The following is a 19,497-nucleotide window of genomic DNA, read 5'->3' as shown; positions in this document are numbered from 1 at the left end:
TAGTGGCCGTGGACTTTAATGCAGGGAAACTTAAATCAGTTTTACCTCATTTCTATCAGCATGTTAAATGTGCAACCAGAGGGAAAACAATTCTAGATCACCTTTACTCCACACACAGAGACGCGTACAAAGCTCTCCCTCGCCCTCCATTTGGCAAATCTGACCATAATTCTATCCTCCTGATTCCTGATTACAAGCAAAAATTAAAGCAGGAAGCACTAGTGACTCGGTCTATAAAAAAGTGGTCAGATGAAGCAGATGAAAAACTACAGGAATGTTTTGCTAGCACAGACTGGAATATGTTCCGGGATTCTTCCGATGGTATTGAGGAGTACCCCACATTGGTCACTGGCTTTATCAATAAGTGCATCGAGGACGTCGTCCCCACAGTGACTGTACATACATACCCCAACCAGAAGCCGTGGATTACAGGCAACATTCGCACTGAGCTAAGGGTGCCGCTTTCAAGGTTCAGGACTCTAACCTCGAAGCGTATAAGAAATCCTGCAATGCCCTTCGACAAACATTCAAACAGGCAAAACGCCAATACAGGACGAAGATTGAATCGTACTACACCGGCTCCGACGCTCGTCGGATGTGGCAGGGCTTGCAAACTATTACAGACTACAAAGGACAGCCGCAGGCTGCCGAGTGACACGAGCCTACCAGACGAGCTAAATCATTTCTCTGCTCGCTTCGAGGCAAGCAACACTGAGGCATGCATGAGAGCATCAGCTGTTCCGGACGACTGTGTGATCATGCTCTCCGTAGCCGACGTGAGTAAGACCTTTAAACAGGTCAACATTCACAAGGCCGCTGGGCCAGATGGATTACCAGGAAGTGTGATCCGGGCATGTGCTGACCAACTGGCAGGTGTCTTCACTGATATTTTCAACATGTCCCTGATTGAGTCTGTAATACCAACATGCTTCAAGCAGACCACCATAGTCCCTGTGCCCAAGAGCACTAAGGTAACCTGCCTAAATGACTACAGACCCATAGCACTCATGTCCGTAGCCCAAAAAAAGGCTGGTCATGGCTCACATTAACACCATTATCCCAGAAACCCTAGACCCACTCCAATTTGCATACCGCTCAAACAGATCCACAGATGATGCAATCTCTATTGCACTCCACACTGCCCTTTCCCACCTGGACAAAAGGAACATCTACAGGAGAATGCTATTCATTGACTACAGCTCAGCGTTCAACACCATAGTGCCCTCAAAGCTCATCACTAAGCTAAGGATCCTGGGAATAAACACCTGCCTCTGCAACTTGATCCTGGACTGCCTGACTTGAGCCCCTCAACCCTGGAGCCCCTCAGGGGTGCGTGCTCAGTCCCCTCCTGTACTCCCTGTTCACCCACGACTGCATGGCCAGGCACGACTCCAACATCATCATTAAGTTTGCAGACGACACAACAGTGGTAGGCCTGATCACCGACAACGATGAGACAGCCTTTAGGAAGGTCAGACCTGGCCGGGTGATGCCAGAATAACAACCTATCCCTCAACCTAATCAGGACAAAGGAGATGATTGTGGACTACAGGAAAAGGAGGATCGAGCACGCCCCCATTCTCATCAATGTGGATGTAGTGGAGCAGGTTGAGAGCCTCAAGTTCCTTAATGTCCACATCACCAACAAACTAGAATGGTCCAAACACACCAAGACAGTCGTGAAGAGGACACGAAAAAACCTATTCCCTCTCAGGAGACTGAAAAGATTTGGCATGGGTCCTCAGATCCTCAAAAGGTTCTACAGCTGCAACATTGAGAGCATCCTGACTGGTTGCATCACTGCCTGGTACGGTAACTGCTTGGCCTCCGACCGCAAGGCACTACAGAGGGTAGTACATCACTGGGGCTAAGCTGCCTGCCATCCAGGACCTCTACACCAGGCGGTGTCAGAGGAAGGCCCTACAAATGGTCTAAGACTTCAGCCACCCCAGTCATAGATAGTTCTCTCTGCTATCGCATGGCAAGCGGTACCGGAGCGCCAAGTCTAGGACCAAAAGGCTTCTCAACAGCTTTTACCCCCAAGCCATAAGACTAAGGTAATCAAATGGCCGGACTATTTGTATTGTGTCCCGCCACTGCCCCCCCCCCTCCTCACCCCCCCCACCCCATCCGCCAACCCCTATGTTATGCTGCTGTTACTTTCTGCTTATCATCTATGCATAGTCACTTTAACTATACTTACATGTACAAATTACCTCATATTACCTCAATTAGCCCGACTAACCGGTGCCCCCCCGACTCTGTACCGGTACCACCTGTATATAGCCTCGCTACTTTTCATTTTATAATTTTTTTGTTTTTTTCTCGTCTATTGTTTATCTAATACTTATTTTTTACTTAAGAAATGCTCTGTTGGTTAGGGCTTGTAAGTAAGCATTTCACTATAAGGTACCTGTTGTATTCGGCGCACGTGACAAATAAACTTTGATTTGATTTTGATTTGAATTGATTACTATTTGCACCATCGGAGCACTGTAAAATGTTAGGTGTCAAGCTGCTGGAAACAACTTCCTTCCCCATCTTCACATTTCCCCTCCCAGAGTTTGATCTTCTTCATGATTCCACACACTTTGTCGTACATGTTTAGAATGTGTGTGTCTTTACCTTGCAGAGTTAGATTCAGGTTGTTCAGTTTGCTGCACACATCAGCAAGATAGGCAAGGCGGGCTCCTCAATCTGTCCTCGAACACAACCACAAGGGGGTGTGAGTGCTCAGACAGAAAATCCCTTTCTTCACTTACTTTCCCTCTGGATAGCAAACAGATGTCGGTGTGAAGCAGCAGCTGCTGGTGCTCAGTCCCACTGTCTACCCACAGCCTTTCAAACAGTCGGTGATTCAAAGGCCTGGACTTAATAAAGTTAATCATTTTCACTGCGTCATTCAAAACATCATGTATCTCAGGACTCATTATCTTGCTGGCCAATGCTTCTCTGTGAATGATAAAGTGGGATTTATCTTCTTTATGTGGGTAAGTAATAATTTCACCTCTCCCAGGCATTGATGCAGCACGATCCATGCACACATGAACACAGGATTAGTTCCCCACGTTAGCTTCTTGCAGAACAAAATATGCTCATTCACTTCCGAAAGGTCTCTGTATCGAACAAACACAATCAACTGGGATTCCCCACTGACATCAGTTGATTCGTCCAATTATTATAATTATTTTACCAATTGACTAACAATATCCATGCCCATGTCATAGATCCTATGGCCCACCATGGTATTTGACAGTGTTCAGTGCATCAGCTACTGTCTTATCATTCATAGTTTCTGTGAGGAAAACAGCAGCAGGCACTGTAGTGCGCGAAGCAATGGAGCACTTGCACTTGGCTCAAGCAGAGGATCAAACATTGAGCTGACAAGCGGGCAGGCAGAGGCCAGTAAAGTCAAAAAGTAGGCCTATAAATATAAAATAACTACAGAATTCACACCAGTGACCTCAGTAAATGTTTTCCTGCCTATTAAAATGTTATTAAATATAATTAAATATATTTATATTTTTCCCAATATTTTTGTTATGCATTTTTGTACCCTTAGGGGTACGCTTACCCCCGGTTGGGAAACTGCTTTAACATCATGCTGTGTATGATTTCTGTCTTTCCATCTGCCCTATGCAGTGGTGTAGTGGTGCTTGGAGAAATGGGTATACTTTTTTAATTTTGCTAAAAAAATTCAAAACGGCCAGCCTAGCGAAGGAAAGGCAACTTGTGTGAAAAATCCTGTTTTCGTATGTTTTTTAATGTGTTTTCCTATAGATTTTTCAGACGCTTGCTCTCAAAATCACTTTTTTTATAAATAGAAAAAATACAAAAATGTGATGGTATAAGTCCACAACAATGCTTAAACCACATCAATCTGATTGGGTGGGCCTGTCAGGACCTGGCTCCCCAATGGGTGGGCCTCTGTACACCCAGGCCTGTCCATGTCAACGCCCTTGATGCTAACTGCCCATTATAACAATTGCGCATCACAAATAGCCTACTAACCAACACTCGGAATAAACTTTTTAAATACCTGGTTTGCATACCCATTGTTGCCTTAGTTAGCATTTACCGGTAGATATCATAAGTTGAAACGTCTTTCCTACCCTACCGGCTACAGATGTCATTCTTCTGTGAGCTGCTCCATGCTAAAACCATTTGAGAGCTGCACACTCTTGCTGCCTGCAGATTATATTCTGCTGAAACTAGGCTGTGTGTGGAGCGCACATTAATATATTTCACGTGCTTTGCGATTGTGTAGGCTACTTTGTGCATGATTTCTCTATTGTACTGCATAATTGATAAGTCCTATAAACTAAAAAATATATATTGTTGCATGTCAGCAAAGCCACTACACAACACTAAACAATACATGAATTGCACTATAACGGTGATAAACGGTGCCCACAAACTGTCAGGGCCTACATAAAGCTGTCCCAACAGAAGAGTCTCAACAGCAGTCCCAACACCTTACCATTATGTTAAAACGGCCAGCTTCAAGTCAGCTGATTCTAGCCACCCCTTCTGGTTAGATCTAGTCTGGCAGTTTAATCTCCCATTCAGAGGACCCCAACTTTTGTTAGTGTCTTATTAGTCAAGGTCACACCAAATACTTATTACCAAATCAACTTCAGCCTATCAGTGGCCTTGATTCCTGGGACTTCAGTTTCAGTTAGTCTATGACCCCAGCACGCTGTGTGGTCAAAAACGTGCTTTCCCCATCCTGATGAGCACTTCTACAGTTTTCCCTCCTGCTGAACTTTTCCTCCAGTGGACTGAATCCCTGTATGTCTGATGTTTAATTGTGCGGGCATCTAAACCTAAGTGCCTTGAGATCTGTGTCATATTATTTGGATCTAAGTTTTGTTGGGTATTATGTATAATTACCGTGTGTTGAGCTTGTTAGCTAGCTTGCCCTCCCGCCAACGTTAGCACTACTGATTGTATTTGCATTGGAATGCATAAGCCATTTAGCATGACTGTTAGCTATTAGCCATTTATTAGCATTGCTCATTTATGGTGCTAGGCTATTTTCTATTCTATATATATCACGCATGCTCATTATAATTATATTATGTATACATTTCCACATGACTTTAATGTTAATTTGAGCACATTTGCCTGAGTTTGATGTGTACAAGTCCAACAGGCTGTTTAGTCTATTTCCCAGTGGTGGAAAAAATCCCCAATGGTCATATTTGAGTAAAAGTAAAGACCCCTTAAAGAACATGCCTCAAGTAAAAGTGAAAGTCACCCAGTAAAAACATACTTGAGTAAAAGTCTAAAAGTATTTGGTTTTAAATATACTTAAGTATCAAAGGTACATGTAATTGCTAAAATATACTTATCAAACGTAAAAGTATAAATAATTTCAAATTTCATATATTAAGAAAACCAGACGGCACCATTTTCTTGTTTTTAAGATGTACGGATAGCCAGGGGCACACTCCAGCAAACAAAGCATTTGCTTTAGTGAGTCCGCCAGATCAGAGCCAGTAGGGATGACCAGGGATGTTCTCTTGATAAGTGCAGGAATTGGACCTTGTTCCTGTCCTGCTAAGCATAAAAAATTGAACGAGTACTTTTGGGTGTCAGGGAAAATGTATGGAGTAAAAAGTACATTATTTTATTTAGGAAATCAGTGGAGCAAAGTAAAAGTTGTGAAAAATATAAATTGTAAAGTATAGATATCCCCCAAAATGACTTAAACAGTATTTTAAAGTATTTTTACATAAGTGTTGTACACCAATGCTATTGCCATGTCACTAGGCCTTATGCCTGCTGTAGTGTATAGCCCTTGCTGTTATATACTTACCTGTGCTAGCTTATACAGCAATGTCATTCATATTATAGCAGTGCTATAGCCTAAGTTTCCTTTCTCCTCTTTCCTTTCAGAACCATCGTTAATGTCAGCTCTAACTGGTGTCGTGACTTGACTTTAATCTGAAGACGGTTATTTATTTAATTACCTGAATATGTTTAATTGTTACCTGATTAAATTAATCATGTAACAATTACCTAATTATGATCTGGGGCACCACGGGAACGGTCCTTTAAAGAGGTACCATTTCCCGAATTAAACTCTGAAGGTCTTTACCTTCTTTACCTATCTTTACCTATCACATCTATAAACAGTCAACTTATTAATCATAACCTTGTATCATATCATCATTCTAAACAGCTGTAACCTCCTTGCATCTGCAAAAACCTGAGCCTTACTTATGATTCAGTACTACACAAATTGGTTTAATTATTTATTTTCTAGCTAATTAAATGGTAACATCGGATAAACATACTGTCACGTCTACTCCCGCTCCCCCTCTCCGGCGCTCGACGTCGGATTACTGATCACCTGCTCTGTCAACCATCATTACGCACACCTGGCTCCATCGTTACGCACACCTGTGCCTCATTATGAGACTCACCTGGACTCCATCACTTTACTGATTACCTCCCCTATATCTGTCACTCCCTTTGGTTCATTCCCCAGGCAGTATTAGTTAGGTGTTTCATGTCCAGACACTACTCTCGTTTTGTATCATTCCATGTTTATTGTATTATTAAACTCACCCCCTGCCCTTGCTTCTTGACTCCCAGCATTTCCGTTACGCATACACACTTAATACGTTAAAAACAGGTCCCTAGCGGACTGACAACAATATTGCTGCTTGTTACAAACAAACATGAAGAGGGACAGAGAGGGACAGAGACATTAACATTGGAACATTTAGAAAATACTCTAAATTACAGTAATCCTATACTTTGCAAACGAACTGCCGCCCGCTTGCCGTGTATCTCTCTTGGAACCGGGCCGCCTTGGAGAGGGGGTTGGGCCTTTTCATGGCATGCTTGTAAGGCTCTGATTGTCCAAAAATGGTTCCAACAAGTCTTCTACTGTTGTTCTCTGCAGTTGTCCGGTATCCAGTGACTTGTCATGTAGTCCTGAACAGAACTACAGAGCTTATTCTCCTTCCATTCGCTCTGGAAGATGCTTCTTTGAAGATAGGCTAGCCAGCCGTGTCGATGGTTCCCAGTGGGGTGTTGAGAGTAGCGTAATACAATGGTTTGAACAGAATAGTAGAATGGTCCCACTTAAATTCACTTTCAAAGATACTTTACTTAGGACAGCTAATCAGCCGCACCAGTGATTTTCCGGGAGGTGAGTTTATCGTCTCTACCTCGTGTTGAGATTTTAAACGTAAAGCTGCAGCTCTACAGCTCTCTGGTCTAATATGTTAGTTCTTAACCCATTCTTTTATACAGTTTGTTCTAAAGGATGGTTCCATGAGGCTGACACGCACTCTGACCTCACTTAGGGGCGTAGCTTGTCACTGTGCAACGTTTATGTAAAACAATTATCTCATCTTTTACTAAAATCATGTCCCTCTCAAAAGCACTTTTTAAAAAATTCATTTTTAATTTCAACATTTTTAATGACATCACAAAATAACAAAGTAAATTACATTAGTGTTCTATAGATCGCCTCTGAGCATTCCCCAAGTTGAATGTTAGAAATATTGTTCCAGAATTCACTTTAGAGCGTGTTAGAGTTTCAGCTGGAAGAGGTCTGTTGAAACAAAGTACATTCCTCTGGTGAACATTGGAGAGGGAGAGCTGAATGTTCTGTCCTTGTTTTACAAACGGGCATGAGTTGTTAACCCCCACCAGTTCCTTTCCTCCTCACCCTCTGTGGGTGAGAGGGGATCTGGTTGAAGTCATTCATTGCAAACCTGATCTATTTGGAGCCTCACAGGACAGTCATGACACTGGACATGATTCTCAGTTATCTGAACCATGAGTGGTCAGATGTGTGTGCGATGTGTGTGTGAATGTGGATATCTTCTTCCATTAAACTCCTCTTAACCTGGACATCCACCTTATTCTTGTTCTGACCTGACATCGCTACAGGCCTTAAGCCAGCACCTAATGTTTCTTATTATATTCATGGTCCTTTGAATCTCTACAACCCTTCCCCTACATTTCACACTGCTACACCTGGCTATCAGCGGAGCTTTGTCTGGAAGCGAAACAGTTCTTTCAGCCTCATTTACTGCCTTTTAAAAAAACATACCTGATATGGCTGACTTGCTTAAACAAATTTGGTTTCTACTGACAATTGAGATGTACAAACTATGGCATAAGGGGACAACGAGCAAATAAGAGGCAATTCGTAATTTCGATTAAGACAATAATGAGCGAGCTAGGACGGACATAGTCAATATAATTATTTGTTCAGCACTTTTGAAATGTACAGCGACAGAATTCAGAGCATGGGCTGTTCTTACAGTATTCTCCCTGTACACCAAGTCAGAACTGTAGGATAAATAAAGGGGGCATATAAGCAGACAATGAAAGCTCTTACAATATTCGATGATGGCATTTCTCTAAAACAGGCTATAGGCTAAATGTGCACCACCAGGTCAGAACAGTATGCTAAGTTATGAGGGAAAAGTGTGAGGCACATGGGCTACAAACAGCTTACTACACAACATACACTTACTATTTCTTTCTTAACTACAATATACATATCTCCCTGGCATAATACATAATTTATGCAGCAGCGTACAATACATTTTTGGACTCACCTTGTTGTGCTGTGCTCACATGAACCAAGGCGGTCCTTCGTGGGCAAATTTTGTCATCAGACTTTGTCATCAGTCTGTCATTCTCTGGATTTATGGTGCTTTGAAGACAGCTAGGAACTCTGAGAAAAACAAGGTTGAATCATGACGTCAGTGATCTTCAGGTCGGAGCTCTAGAAAGAGGCCAGATTGCCCGACTTGGAATTACAAGTTGGATGACCATTCAAAATGCACTTTTTCAGTTCCGAGTTCCCAGTTGTCTTGAAGTCACTGAAGTCTGAGATTTCCCAATTCCGAATTTCTAGTTGATTTGAAAGCGGCAGAAGTAATGCTGGATTGACAGGATGGCCAATGTTGAATGTTTATCCTTTTAACCCTTAAGCCCGCACCTAATTGCAAAGATGGGGAGAGGTCTAGCCATAATAAAGAGATGCTCTGCTTTTTTGACAGCACACTCCAAAAGCAAGTTCTGCAGGCTCTAGTTTTATCTAATCTTGATTATTGTCCAGTCGTGTGGTCCAGTGCTGCAAGGAAAGACTCAGCTGGCCCAGAACAGAGCGGCAAAATGTATTTTTTTATTTATTTAACCTTTATTTAACCAGGTAGGCTAGTTGAGAACAAGTTCTCATTTGCAACTGCGACCTGGCCAAGATAAAGCATAGCAATTCGACACATACAACAACACAGAGTTACACATGGAATAAACAAAACATACAGTCAATAATACAGTAGAAAAATAAGTCTATATACAATGTGAGCAAATGAGGTGAGATAAGGGAGGTAAAGGCAAAAAAAGGCCATGGTGGCGAGGTAAATACAATATAGCAAGTAAAACACTGGAATGGTTGATTTGCAGTGGAAGAATGTGCAAAGTAGAAATAGAATTAATGGGGTGCAAAGGAGAAAAATAAATAAATAAATACAGTAGGGGAGGTAGTTGTTTGGGCTAAATTATAGATGGGCTATGTACAGGTGCAGTAATCTGTGAGCTGCTCTGACAGCTGGTGCTTAAAGCTAATGAGGGAGATAAGTGTTTCCAGCTTCTGAGATTTTTGCAGTTCGTTCCAGTCATTGGCAGCATAGAACTGGAAGGAAAGACGAACAAAGGAGGAACTGGCTTTGGGGGTGACCAGTGAGATATACCTGCTGGAGCGCATGCTACGAGTGGGTGCTGCTATGGTGAACAGTGAGCTGAGATAAGGCGGGGCTTTACCTAGCATAGACTTGTAGATAACCTGTAGCCAGTGGGTTTGGCGATGAGTATGAAGCGAGGGCCAACCAACGAGAGCGTACAGGTCGCAATGGTGGGTAGTGTATGGGGCTTTGGTGACAAAACGGATGGCGCTGTGATAGACTGCATCCAGTTTGTTGAGTAGAGTGTTGGAGGCTATTTTATAGATGACATCACCGAAGTCGAGGATCGGTAGGGTGGTCAGTTTTACGAGGGTATGTTTGGCTGCATGAGTGAAGGATGCTTTGTTCCTATATTGGAAGCCGATTCTAGATTTCATTTTGGATTGGAGATGCTTAATGTGAGTCTGGAAGGAGAGTTTACAGTCTAACCAGACAGACACCTAGGTATTTGTAGTTGTCCACGTATTCTAAGTCAGAGCCGCCCAGAGTGGTGATGCTGGACGGGCGAGCAGGTGTGGGCAGTGATCGGTTGAATAGCATGCATTTAGTTTTACTTGCGTTTAAGAGCAGTTGGAGGCCACGGAAGGAGAGTTGTATGGCATTGAAGCTCGTCTGGAGGTTAGTTAACACAGTGTCCAAAGAGGGGCCAGAAGTATACAGCATGGTGTCGTCTGTGTAGAGGTGTATCAGAGAATCACCAACAGCAAGAGCAACATCATTGATGTATACAGAGAAGAGAGTCGGCCCGAGGATTGAACCCTGTGGCACCCCCATAGAGACTGCCAGAGGTCCGGACAACAGGCCCTCCAATTTGACACACTGAACTCTATCAGAGAAGTAGTTGGTGTTCCAGGCGAGGCAATCATTTGAGAAACCAAGGCTGTCGAGTCTGCCAATAAGAATGTGGTGATTGACAGAGTCGAAAGCCTTGGCCAGGTCGATGAATACGGCTGCGCAGTAATGTCTCATCGACGGCGGTTATGATGTCATTTAGGTCCTTGAGCATGGCTGAGGTGCACCCATGACCAGCTCTGAAACCAGATTGCATAGCGGAGAAGGTACGGTGGAATTCGAAATGGTCAGTAATCTGTTGATCTGTAATCTTTCGAAGACCTTAGAAAGACAGGGTAGGATAGATATAGGTCTGTTGCAGTTTGGGTCTAGAGTGTCACACCCTTTGAAGAGGGGGATGACCGCGGCAGCTTTCCAATCTTTGGGAATCTCAGACGATACGAAAGAGAGGTTGAACAGGCTAGTAATAGGGGTTGCAACAATTTATGCAGATAATTTTAGAAAGAGAGGGTCCAGATTGTCTAGCCCGGCTGATTTGTAGGGGTCCAGACTTTGCAGCTCTTTCAGAACATCAGCTTTGGATTTGGGTGAAGGAGAAATGGTGGGGGCTTTGGCGGGTTGCTGTGGAGGGTGCCGGGCAGTTGACCGGGGTAGGGGTAGCCAGGTGGAATGCATGGCCAGCCATAGAGAAATGCTTGTTTAAATTCTCAATTATAGTGGATTTATCGGTGGTGACAGTGTTTCCTAGCCTCAGAGCAGTGGGCAGCTGAGAGGAGGCGCTCTTATTCTCCATGGACTGTACAGTGTCCCGGAACGTTTTTGAGGTAGTACTACAGGATGCAAATTTCTGTTTGAAAAAGCTAGCCTTAGCTTTCCAAACTGCCTGTGTATATTTGTTCCTAACTTCCCTGAAAGTTGCATATCACGGGGGCTATTCGATGCTAATGCAGAACGCCACATGATGGTTTTGTGCTGGTCAAGGGCAGACAGGTCTGGAGTGAACCAAGGACTATATGTCACGTTCCTGACCTGTTTTCTGTTGTTTTGTATGTGTTTAGTTGGTCAGGGCGTGAGTTGGGGTAGGTATTCTATGTTGTGTGTCTAGTTCGTCTGTTTCTGTGTTCAGCCTAATATGGTTCTCAATCAGAGACAGCTGTCATTCGTTGTCCCTGATTGAGAATCATACATAGGTGGCTTGTTTTGTGTTGGGGATTGTGGGTGATTGTTTCCTGTCTCTGTGTTTGTGTTCTGCACCAGATAGGACTGTCTCGGCTTTCACGTTTGTTATTTTTGTTAGTTGTTAATGTTCATCGTTTATTGTTAAATTAAACATGTTGAACACTAACTTCGCTGCATTTTGGTCCTCTCCTTCATCCCAGGAAGAAAGCCGTTACACTATATCTATTCCTAGTTCTACATTTTTTGAATGGGGCATGCTTATTTAAGATGGTGAGGAAGGCACTTTTAAAGAATAGCCAGGCATCATCTACTGACGGGATGAGGTCAATGTCATTCCAGGAAACCCCGGCCAGGTCGATTAGAAAGGCTAGAAAGTGTTTTAGTGAGCGTTTGACAGTGGTGAGGGGTGGTCGTTTGGTCGCAGACCCATTACCGATGCAGGCATAAGGCAGTGATCGCTGAGATCTTGATTGAAAACTGCAGAGGTGTATTTGGAGGGCGAGTTAGTTAGGATGACATCTATGAATGTGCCCGTGTTTACGGATTTGGAGTTGTACCTGGTAGGTTAATTGATCATTTGTTTTGCTCTTAATTGTAATTAGAGGGCTAGTATTAATACTATGCATGCCAGTCTCTCTTGGCTAAGACTTGAGGAGAGACTGACTGCATCACTTCTTCTTTTTATAAGAAACATTAATGTGTTGAAATCCCAAATTGTTTGCATAGTCAACTTATACCTCTGACACACACACTTATCCCACCAGACATGCCAACAGGGGTCTTTTCATAGTCCCCAAGTCCAGAACAAATTCAAGAAAACTTACAGCATTATATAGAGCCCTTATTGCATGGAACTTCCTTCCATCTAATATTGCTCAAACAGCAAACTTGGTTTCCAAAAACAGATAAAGCGTCAGCTCGCGGCACAACGCCTCTCCTCTATTTGACCTAGATAGTTTGTGTGTATGCATTGATATGTAGGCTACGTGTGCCTTTTTAAAATGTATGTAGTTCTGTTCTTGAGCTGTTCTTGTCTAATGATGTTCTGTCTTACTGTATGTCATTCTGTTTTATGTTTCATGTTTAGTGTGGACCCCAGGAAGAGTAGCTGCTGCTTTTGCAACAGCTAATGGGGATCCTAATAAAATACCAAATACCAAATAAGCTTGGAAAAGCGACTCTTAAACCCATTCCACTGAATAGCAGGGCAGTGATTGCTTTGCAATGCTTGTAGTTAGCCACTGATACCTTTCAAACCACTCATTGTTGAATTTGCAATTTCCAACTTCTTGTGTATGTTTATGTCCAATGACTGATGAGCACTTTGACCGATGAGCACTAGATACGTTTTATCTATAATTTCTCTTCATAATTTCTCTTCCCATGACAAGGATTGAAAAGGATTTGCCTGTAGATTGCCGACTAGATTCATGATCATGACTGTGTAACGAATCTCGTCCTCGTCTGATGAGGAATACGAAAGATCGTACCAAAATGCAGCGTGGTACGTGTCCATGTTAAATTTATTAAACTGAACACTGAAATACAAAATAACAAAGGTGACACAACGAAAAACGAAACAGTCCTATCAGGTGACACAACACAAAACAGGAAACAACTACCCACAAACACAGGTGGGAACAGGCTACCTAAGTATGGTTCTCAATCAGAGACAACGAATTGACAGCTGCCTCTGATTGGGAACCATACCAGGCCAAACACAGAAATACAAAACGTAGAACAAAACAGAGAATGCCCACCCCAACTCACGCCCTGACCGAACCAAAATAGAGACATAAAAAAGGAACTAAGGTCAGAACGTGACAGCTAGCTTGCTAGCTAAGATTTAAAAAAGTATGATGTTGACACGATCCATCCAATCAAAGCTATGGTAGATATAACATGATTTGACATCATTTTATCTGTGGCCAATGACCTTGAGCCTTATTGGATGGGCACTTCTAATGTAACTCTATGGCAGCACCCAAGGGGCTTGAATTTTGCCGTGACGTGGTGTCCCCATGAGTGACAGAACACTGAGTCATACTTTCAAGGCGCAACAAGAGAACATTACCAACCCCTACGCTCAGTATTTTCCGCTGGCTGCCCCACCACCACAGAAAGCACTGAGCTAAGTTGAAACATCTGCATTTTGGAGCTGCCTTATTCCAGAAAGCAATAAAAGACCATTTTTGTATGAAGCTTTATTAACTCAATCATTTTTTTCAAACTGATATGTGACACATATTAATGACAAAATAACATGCAAAACAGGCACACCCCTGCTAAACAGGTGCGACTCAAAAACTGCCCTTAATGACGGGTCGCCACTGCCTCCACTACACTACTTTTATACGCATCAATAGGGATTAAGTGAGTATAGGCAATGCCCACTGAAAAAAATGAGTATACGGTTTATACCTGCGTATACTCCACTACACCACTGTCCCTTTGTGTTTTACTAAAAGTGCACCCTCCTACATGAGTCTCTGGTATTACGGTTGCTGTCCTTTCAGAATCACGAACCTGTCACACACTGAAGTCCTATAGGTTCACCACTACGTAAACATGTCTATAAAAGATAAAGGTTGTAAGATAATGTTTCAAGAAAGGAGTGTATATGTTTGAGTTTTTTTACTCCGCTGGTCTAGGGAAGAAATTACGAGTCCTCACTGTCCGAGACCGAGTCAAGACCGAGTACGAATGTAGCTGACACCAAGACAAGACCAATATGTGGTCTCGAGACTGGACTGGTCTTGGTCTCAAGTACTACAACACTGGTGGAAGCTGAGCACATTAGAACAATTCTTTGAGTAGACACTAATAAGCATGTAAGAACAATGCATGTCAATAAGTAGCATCCACTCTTGAAAGGATTGGATAGGTATTAACAAATGGTAATGACTGCATCTGCTAAGGGGATCCTCCTTACAGATCGGCTCTTACACAGTTTATGATGATTGGGCTTTAAACAGGCCATCTTGTTTAACTGGCCAAATTCACAGGTGTTTCCTTAGCTTCCTCCACCACTGTGATCTCCTCAACAAATTTGGACTGCAGGGCCTGAGGGACAAACTGTACAAACCGAAGGGAGAAAAGTTTTGTTTTAGCTCCACGAGCGGGGTTATGATATGATAGTAAACATAACAAATGTTTTGTCGCTGTGTGTGGGTTTGTTTTTTTCACCTGAAACTGGTCGTCTCTCTCCAAGAGGTGTTTAATCTTCAGTGGGGGACCAGGGATGTGGGGAAACAGACGTTCCCTGAAAACACAGACACACAGTCGCACACACACACCACAGTCAGTCAGCAGCCAGGGAATAACACCACTAATACCATAGCCACAGCCGGCCCGCTCACTCTCTATGGCGGCAGGTTGACGAGTGCAGCATTTTCGGAGCTAAACTGACCAAGACACACCTCCAACAACAACACTTAAAACCTCACATAATTATGCCCGAAAACGACAATTTCTCTCAACCAGTGGCATATGGGCTTTTTAAGTGAGCGCTGATGCCGCCCTGTGATAAGCGGTGCCCACTTTGTCAAAGGCAGGGGCGCAAAATGTTTAGCTTGTCCATTCCCAGCGTGCCTCTCCAATGTGCTGTTGGAGAGACAAATCGGTGTCTTGCTCTACCAACGTTGCATCAAAAAAATGATCTAACATAAATAATTTAGCAGATATGGGATATGGTAGAAAGAGTATGTGGCCTTTTCTGTAGCCTACAGGCTGGAGATAAAATGTATGACAATGTAATGAGACGGACACTTTTTACATCATGCAGGTTTCTCCGATAAAATAACCTAACCTAAATGGCACTCAATCAAAGAAAAAAATGTGCTGTCATGTTAACAAACAACATATCCTTAAAATAGGACAGGTCAAAGTACAATGGACTGCATAGAATGGACAATCACAACTGTTGTCCAGGAGTTTCACCCCATTGTCATGATCGGTGGTTTCAAGTGTGTATCCGTCAATTTTTGACAAGCTGATCATAGCGAAAAAATTAAATACTTCTGCATTTCCCGCTATGTAAATTCATTGCAAATAGGCTCACGATAACTCTGATAATGTTGGGTAGCTGATATTCAGAGTTTAAATAGCCAAATTGATTAGTCACAGGAATCAGGACTAATAAAGCCAATACAACGGCCTGTTTTACAAACAGTGTGCCTACCACATGGATGGGCATTCATACAATTCCATTGGGGCTGACATGGTAGGCTACACCTCAGTAAGAACGAGTCAAATTCTTTTGGACATCTTATTTTGGTCCTGTCCAGACGTCTTTCTTTGGTGTTTTACAAACGGTAGGCTTACCACATAGATGGGCATTCATAAAATAATATTTCAGGCAACACTGTAGGCTACACCTCAATAAGCACGGACCGACGCCGACGGTTCAGATTGGTTCAGATTGATGCGCTCCAGACAGGCCTTGGTTTCAACATCCAAGGACATTGAAATCAATCAGATTTTGTCTGTTCTGGACCAGCCTTCATTTTGCCTAAACATAGACGTCTAGAAATGACATATTTTCAACTTTCATTCAGAACCAAAAATGCACCTGATTTCAACATCCGGAAGATACATATTTCAGTCTATATATAGAATATATATATTTTCAATATCTGGAAAGTAAATATTTTCAATGTTCATTCAGAACCGAAAATTAACCTGATTTCAATGTCTGGAAAATATGTATTTTTCAACGTCCGGAAAATATGTATTTTCAACATACGGAAAATACATTTTCACCTTTCATTTTTTGGGGTGAGGGTATTGTGCCAGTTACTGTGCAATCACTGAATCATTTATGTTTTCCCCTTTCTCTCGTTTTCTAAGAATAAAAGGTGTTTTCCGCCTTTCGTTTGAAGGAAGTTCAGTTTCAGAGTGAAAATGTGTGTGGTCTGTGGTCAGAGACTAAAACCAAACACATCAGCACTTATTCCATGAATACTCATTCTATTAATCTTTTAATCTTTCCTCTTTGTTTATCTTTCTCTGTTTGTCTGTTTCTCTGTCTGTATGTCTGTTTCTCTGTCTGTCTGTCTGTTTCTCTCTATTTTCTCTCTCTCTCTCTCTTTTGTAAATGTATCTGTGTTTCTCTCTGTTCTATCCCCTCTCAATTTCCTTCTCTCTCCATCTCTCACTTTCTCTTTCAATTTCTGTATCCTTCTCACTCCTTCTGTCAATTTCTCAGTGTTTCACCTTCGGTCTCTCCCTTTCTCTCTCTCTCTCCATTTCCTGCTCTCTTCATCTCTCCATTTCTCTCTCTCTCCCGCCGTCTGAATAAAATTTAATGAACCCAACAGAATACCTCTGAAGTCGAATCAGCAGCAGCAGAGACAGGAGGACCATGGGTATTCCCAGAGCGATGCCAATGACCACCAGAGAGTTCAGCTGATTGGGAGATTCAAACGGGGCCACCTCTGACACACACACACACACACACACACGCAATGGTGTAAACATAACAAGCAGATGGAAAAAGACAGTGAAATGTGTTTTTTAGCACTGTTAAGCATTCAGTGGTTCTCACATATTTTATTATTTTGATATTTTCTATGTTACTGTCATTGTTTTTGCTTCAGTTAGCACTTTGAGTTTGACAAGCAGATATGATTACAATATTGATGACTGCAGACTCACTGGTGGTGTTGCTCCAGCTGCTCCAGTGTTGAGATCCTCTGCACCTATTACTCTTCTTCACCCTCATCTTCACATCGTGTGAATGTGTGGGGTCTGCGTTGGTCTCATTGTATGTCAGTCCACCCTTAAATTCCCTCACCTTACAATACACATATACACACAGCCTCTTAACAAATAGGGCCACTGCTAAACACACACACACACACAACTGTCTCTATCTCTCTTTCTCTGGTAGAATTACCTGGTCATTGATCTGTAGCTGGTAGTGGAAACAGCTGGTTTTGCTGCGTAACCGGCTGGACGGGAGACCCCACTTCACCAGCAGAACCCCCTCTCTGACCCAGGATGGGTTGATGTTGGGGGGCGGGCATAGCACATCAATATCATTGGTCTGGTATTTATGGGTGTAGATGCGCCACACGTCAGAGCATGACACGTTGAAAGTCAGGATCACAGAGGTGGCGCTGTTGTCCACACTGCCTTGGCACCCAGCAGACACATGTCCAACCACACGGTCAGCCTTACCAGTCCCTCCCTGGGCTCCTTGGCCTCCTATGGCCTCAGTGACACAGTCCACACTGGAGATTCTCTCAGTTTTCTTACACACACTGATATTCAAACATACACACACCCACACACATACAAACACACACAGCAGCGCTTAAAGCAAACACCTTGATTGAATGTTGGTGTCATGTACTAAAATGAGATTAGCATTGTATATACAGTAAAATGGTAATTACACAGTAATGACCTATGAATTGACAAGATTGTACTATTACTATTGTTAATACTTTTATTTTCTTGGATATTGTTGGAAGGGCTTACAAGACGGAGGCATAGGATTGGCTGTCGTTAGGGAGACCATGGAAATTCCAGGAGCAGTTGAGTTGATTGGTAGGGTAGATAAGACAGTGGGCCGGTTCACCTGGAGCAACAGACAGGATTCAGTGTGTGTGTATCCATGTGCACCTGTGTGAGTGTGTCTCTGTGTCTTTGTGCATGTGTCTTACTGTCTGCTAGGTTGCAAGTGTTTTTGTAGTCCTCTCCCTGAACCAGCTGCATAACACCATCAGAATCCCTCTGGTACACCCTCTGAAAGAAAGAAAGAAAGAAAGAAAGAAAGAAAGAAAGAAAGAAAGAAAGAAAGAAAGAAAGAAAGAAAGAAAGAAAGAAAGAAAGAAAGAAAGAATAAAAGAAAGAATAAAAGAAAGAAAGAGAGAATCTGTAAATCTGAGCTGTTTTAAGACAGGCCTCAGATTATCATAAGGCTCTCACCTTATCCAAATCGTCATCCTGACAGGGGTCTGAGGGAAGTGGTTCTTGTTCTTCTTCTAGGCTCTGGTGTGTGTGTGTATCAGGGCTTTGGGTCTCAATTGGTCCTAAAGTAACTGTCTCAGCCGTCGGTGCTGTCATAGAGACACTTGGCTCAGTCGTTTGAGATACTGTCATACACAGACACAGAACTCAGTTAGGCAGGGTAAACACATTGAAGATAGATATTGATCAAACACACAATCATCAATCACCTCTCTCTGTACTCCCAAGGGCATGCAGTGCCACAGGACAGACCCAGAGCAGTGTGAACACCAGACATTGCACCATTGCAAACCTGGGAGAAAAACACAGACACACAGATATAACACCATGGTAAAAACATGACCACTTCAGCAGTTTCACTTAGACCCGATGAGCTTATATGGTCATAGAGTTCGTTTTTTTATTGGTTTGGTGCTATTTTCACAAGTGTGAGGTGAATTTTCACAACTCATAGTGCAAAACCCCAAACGGGTAACACTTGTAACGCAGCAAGTCTCATATTCATTTTTTTTGAAGACCTCTTTCATCACACAACCATTGATCCAAAATATAAGTTTACTGTGAAATACCATGAAAACATTGATTTAATCACCAAAACACAACATAATGATATCTTCTCAATGTACTTGTTTTAACAACAAATTAATCCAATAGCAAAAAAAGTCACGATACATGTTTCAAAATATCCCTTTGAACGCAATATGCTACAATACATGAAATGACAATACATTACACTGTTTTCACATTAGGCAATATACTTGCACTTCCCATTACAATTGACTGAACATAACATTTCCATCCTTGCAAAGGTGTGATCATTGAAGACATT

At 42.5% G+C, this 19,497-nt stretch overlaps 1 protein-coding gene across 3 annotated transcripts in view; it reads right to left on the bottom strand.

The window, feature by feature from the left end:
- Positions 1-13,100: 13,100 nt before the first annotated feature.
- Positions 13,101-19,497, bottom strand: part of LOC129813890 (uncharacterized) — a 13,534-nt gene continuing 7,137 nt past the window's right edge. For 2 of the 3 annotated variants that reach the window (XM_055866488.1, XM_055866487.1), the window contains 9 exons: positions 18,878-18,960; positions 18,627-18,793; positions 18,362-18,443; positions 18,177-18,276; positions 17,590-17,956; positions 17,349-17,487; positions 17,017-17,128; positions 14,880-14,955; positions 13,102-14,768 (listed from right to left, as the gene is read on the bottom strand). In XM_055866488.1, the coding sequence (XP_055722463.1) occupies positions 14,679-14,768; positions 14,880-14,955; positions 17,017-17,128; positions 17,349-17,487; positions 17,590-17,956; positions 18,177-18,276; positions 18,362-18,443; positions 18,627-18,793; positions 18,878-18,953 (1,209 nt within the window). In that variant the 5' untranslated portion in view covers positions 18,954-18,960 and the 3' untranslated portion in view covers positions 13,102-14,678. Of the gene's footprint in view, positions 14,769-14,879; positions 14,956-17,016; positions 17,129-17,348; positions 17,488-17,589; positions 17,957-18,176; positions 18,277-18,361; positions 18,444-18,626; positions 18,794-18,877; positions 18,961-19,497 lie in introns of those variants that run through there. The other variant, XM_055866489.1, reaches the window with a different exon arrangement.

Source organism: Salvelinus fontinalis, chromosome 17 (genome assembly GCF_029448725.1).
Source record: "Salvelinus fontinalis isolate EN_2023a chromosome 17, ASM2944872v1, whole genome shotgun sequence".
Classification (NCBI taxonomy): Eukaryota; Metazoa; Chordata; class Actinopteri; order Salmoniformes; family Salmonidae; genus Salvelinus; species Salvelinus fontinalis.
Note: the sequence above shows the minus strand (reverse complement) of the source record. Positions and strands in the feature narration are given on the sequence as shown.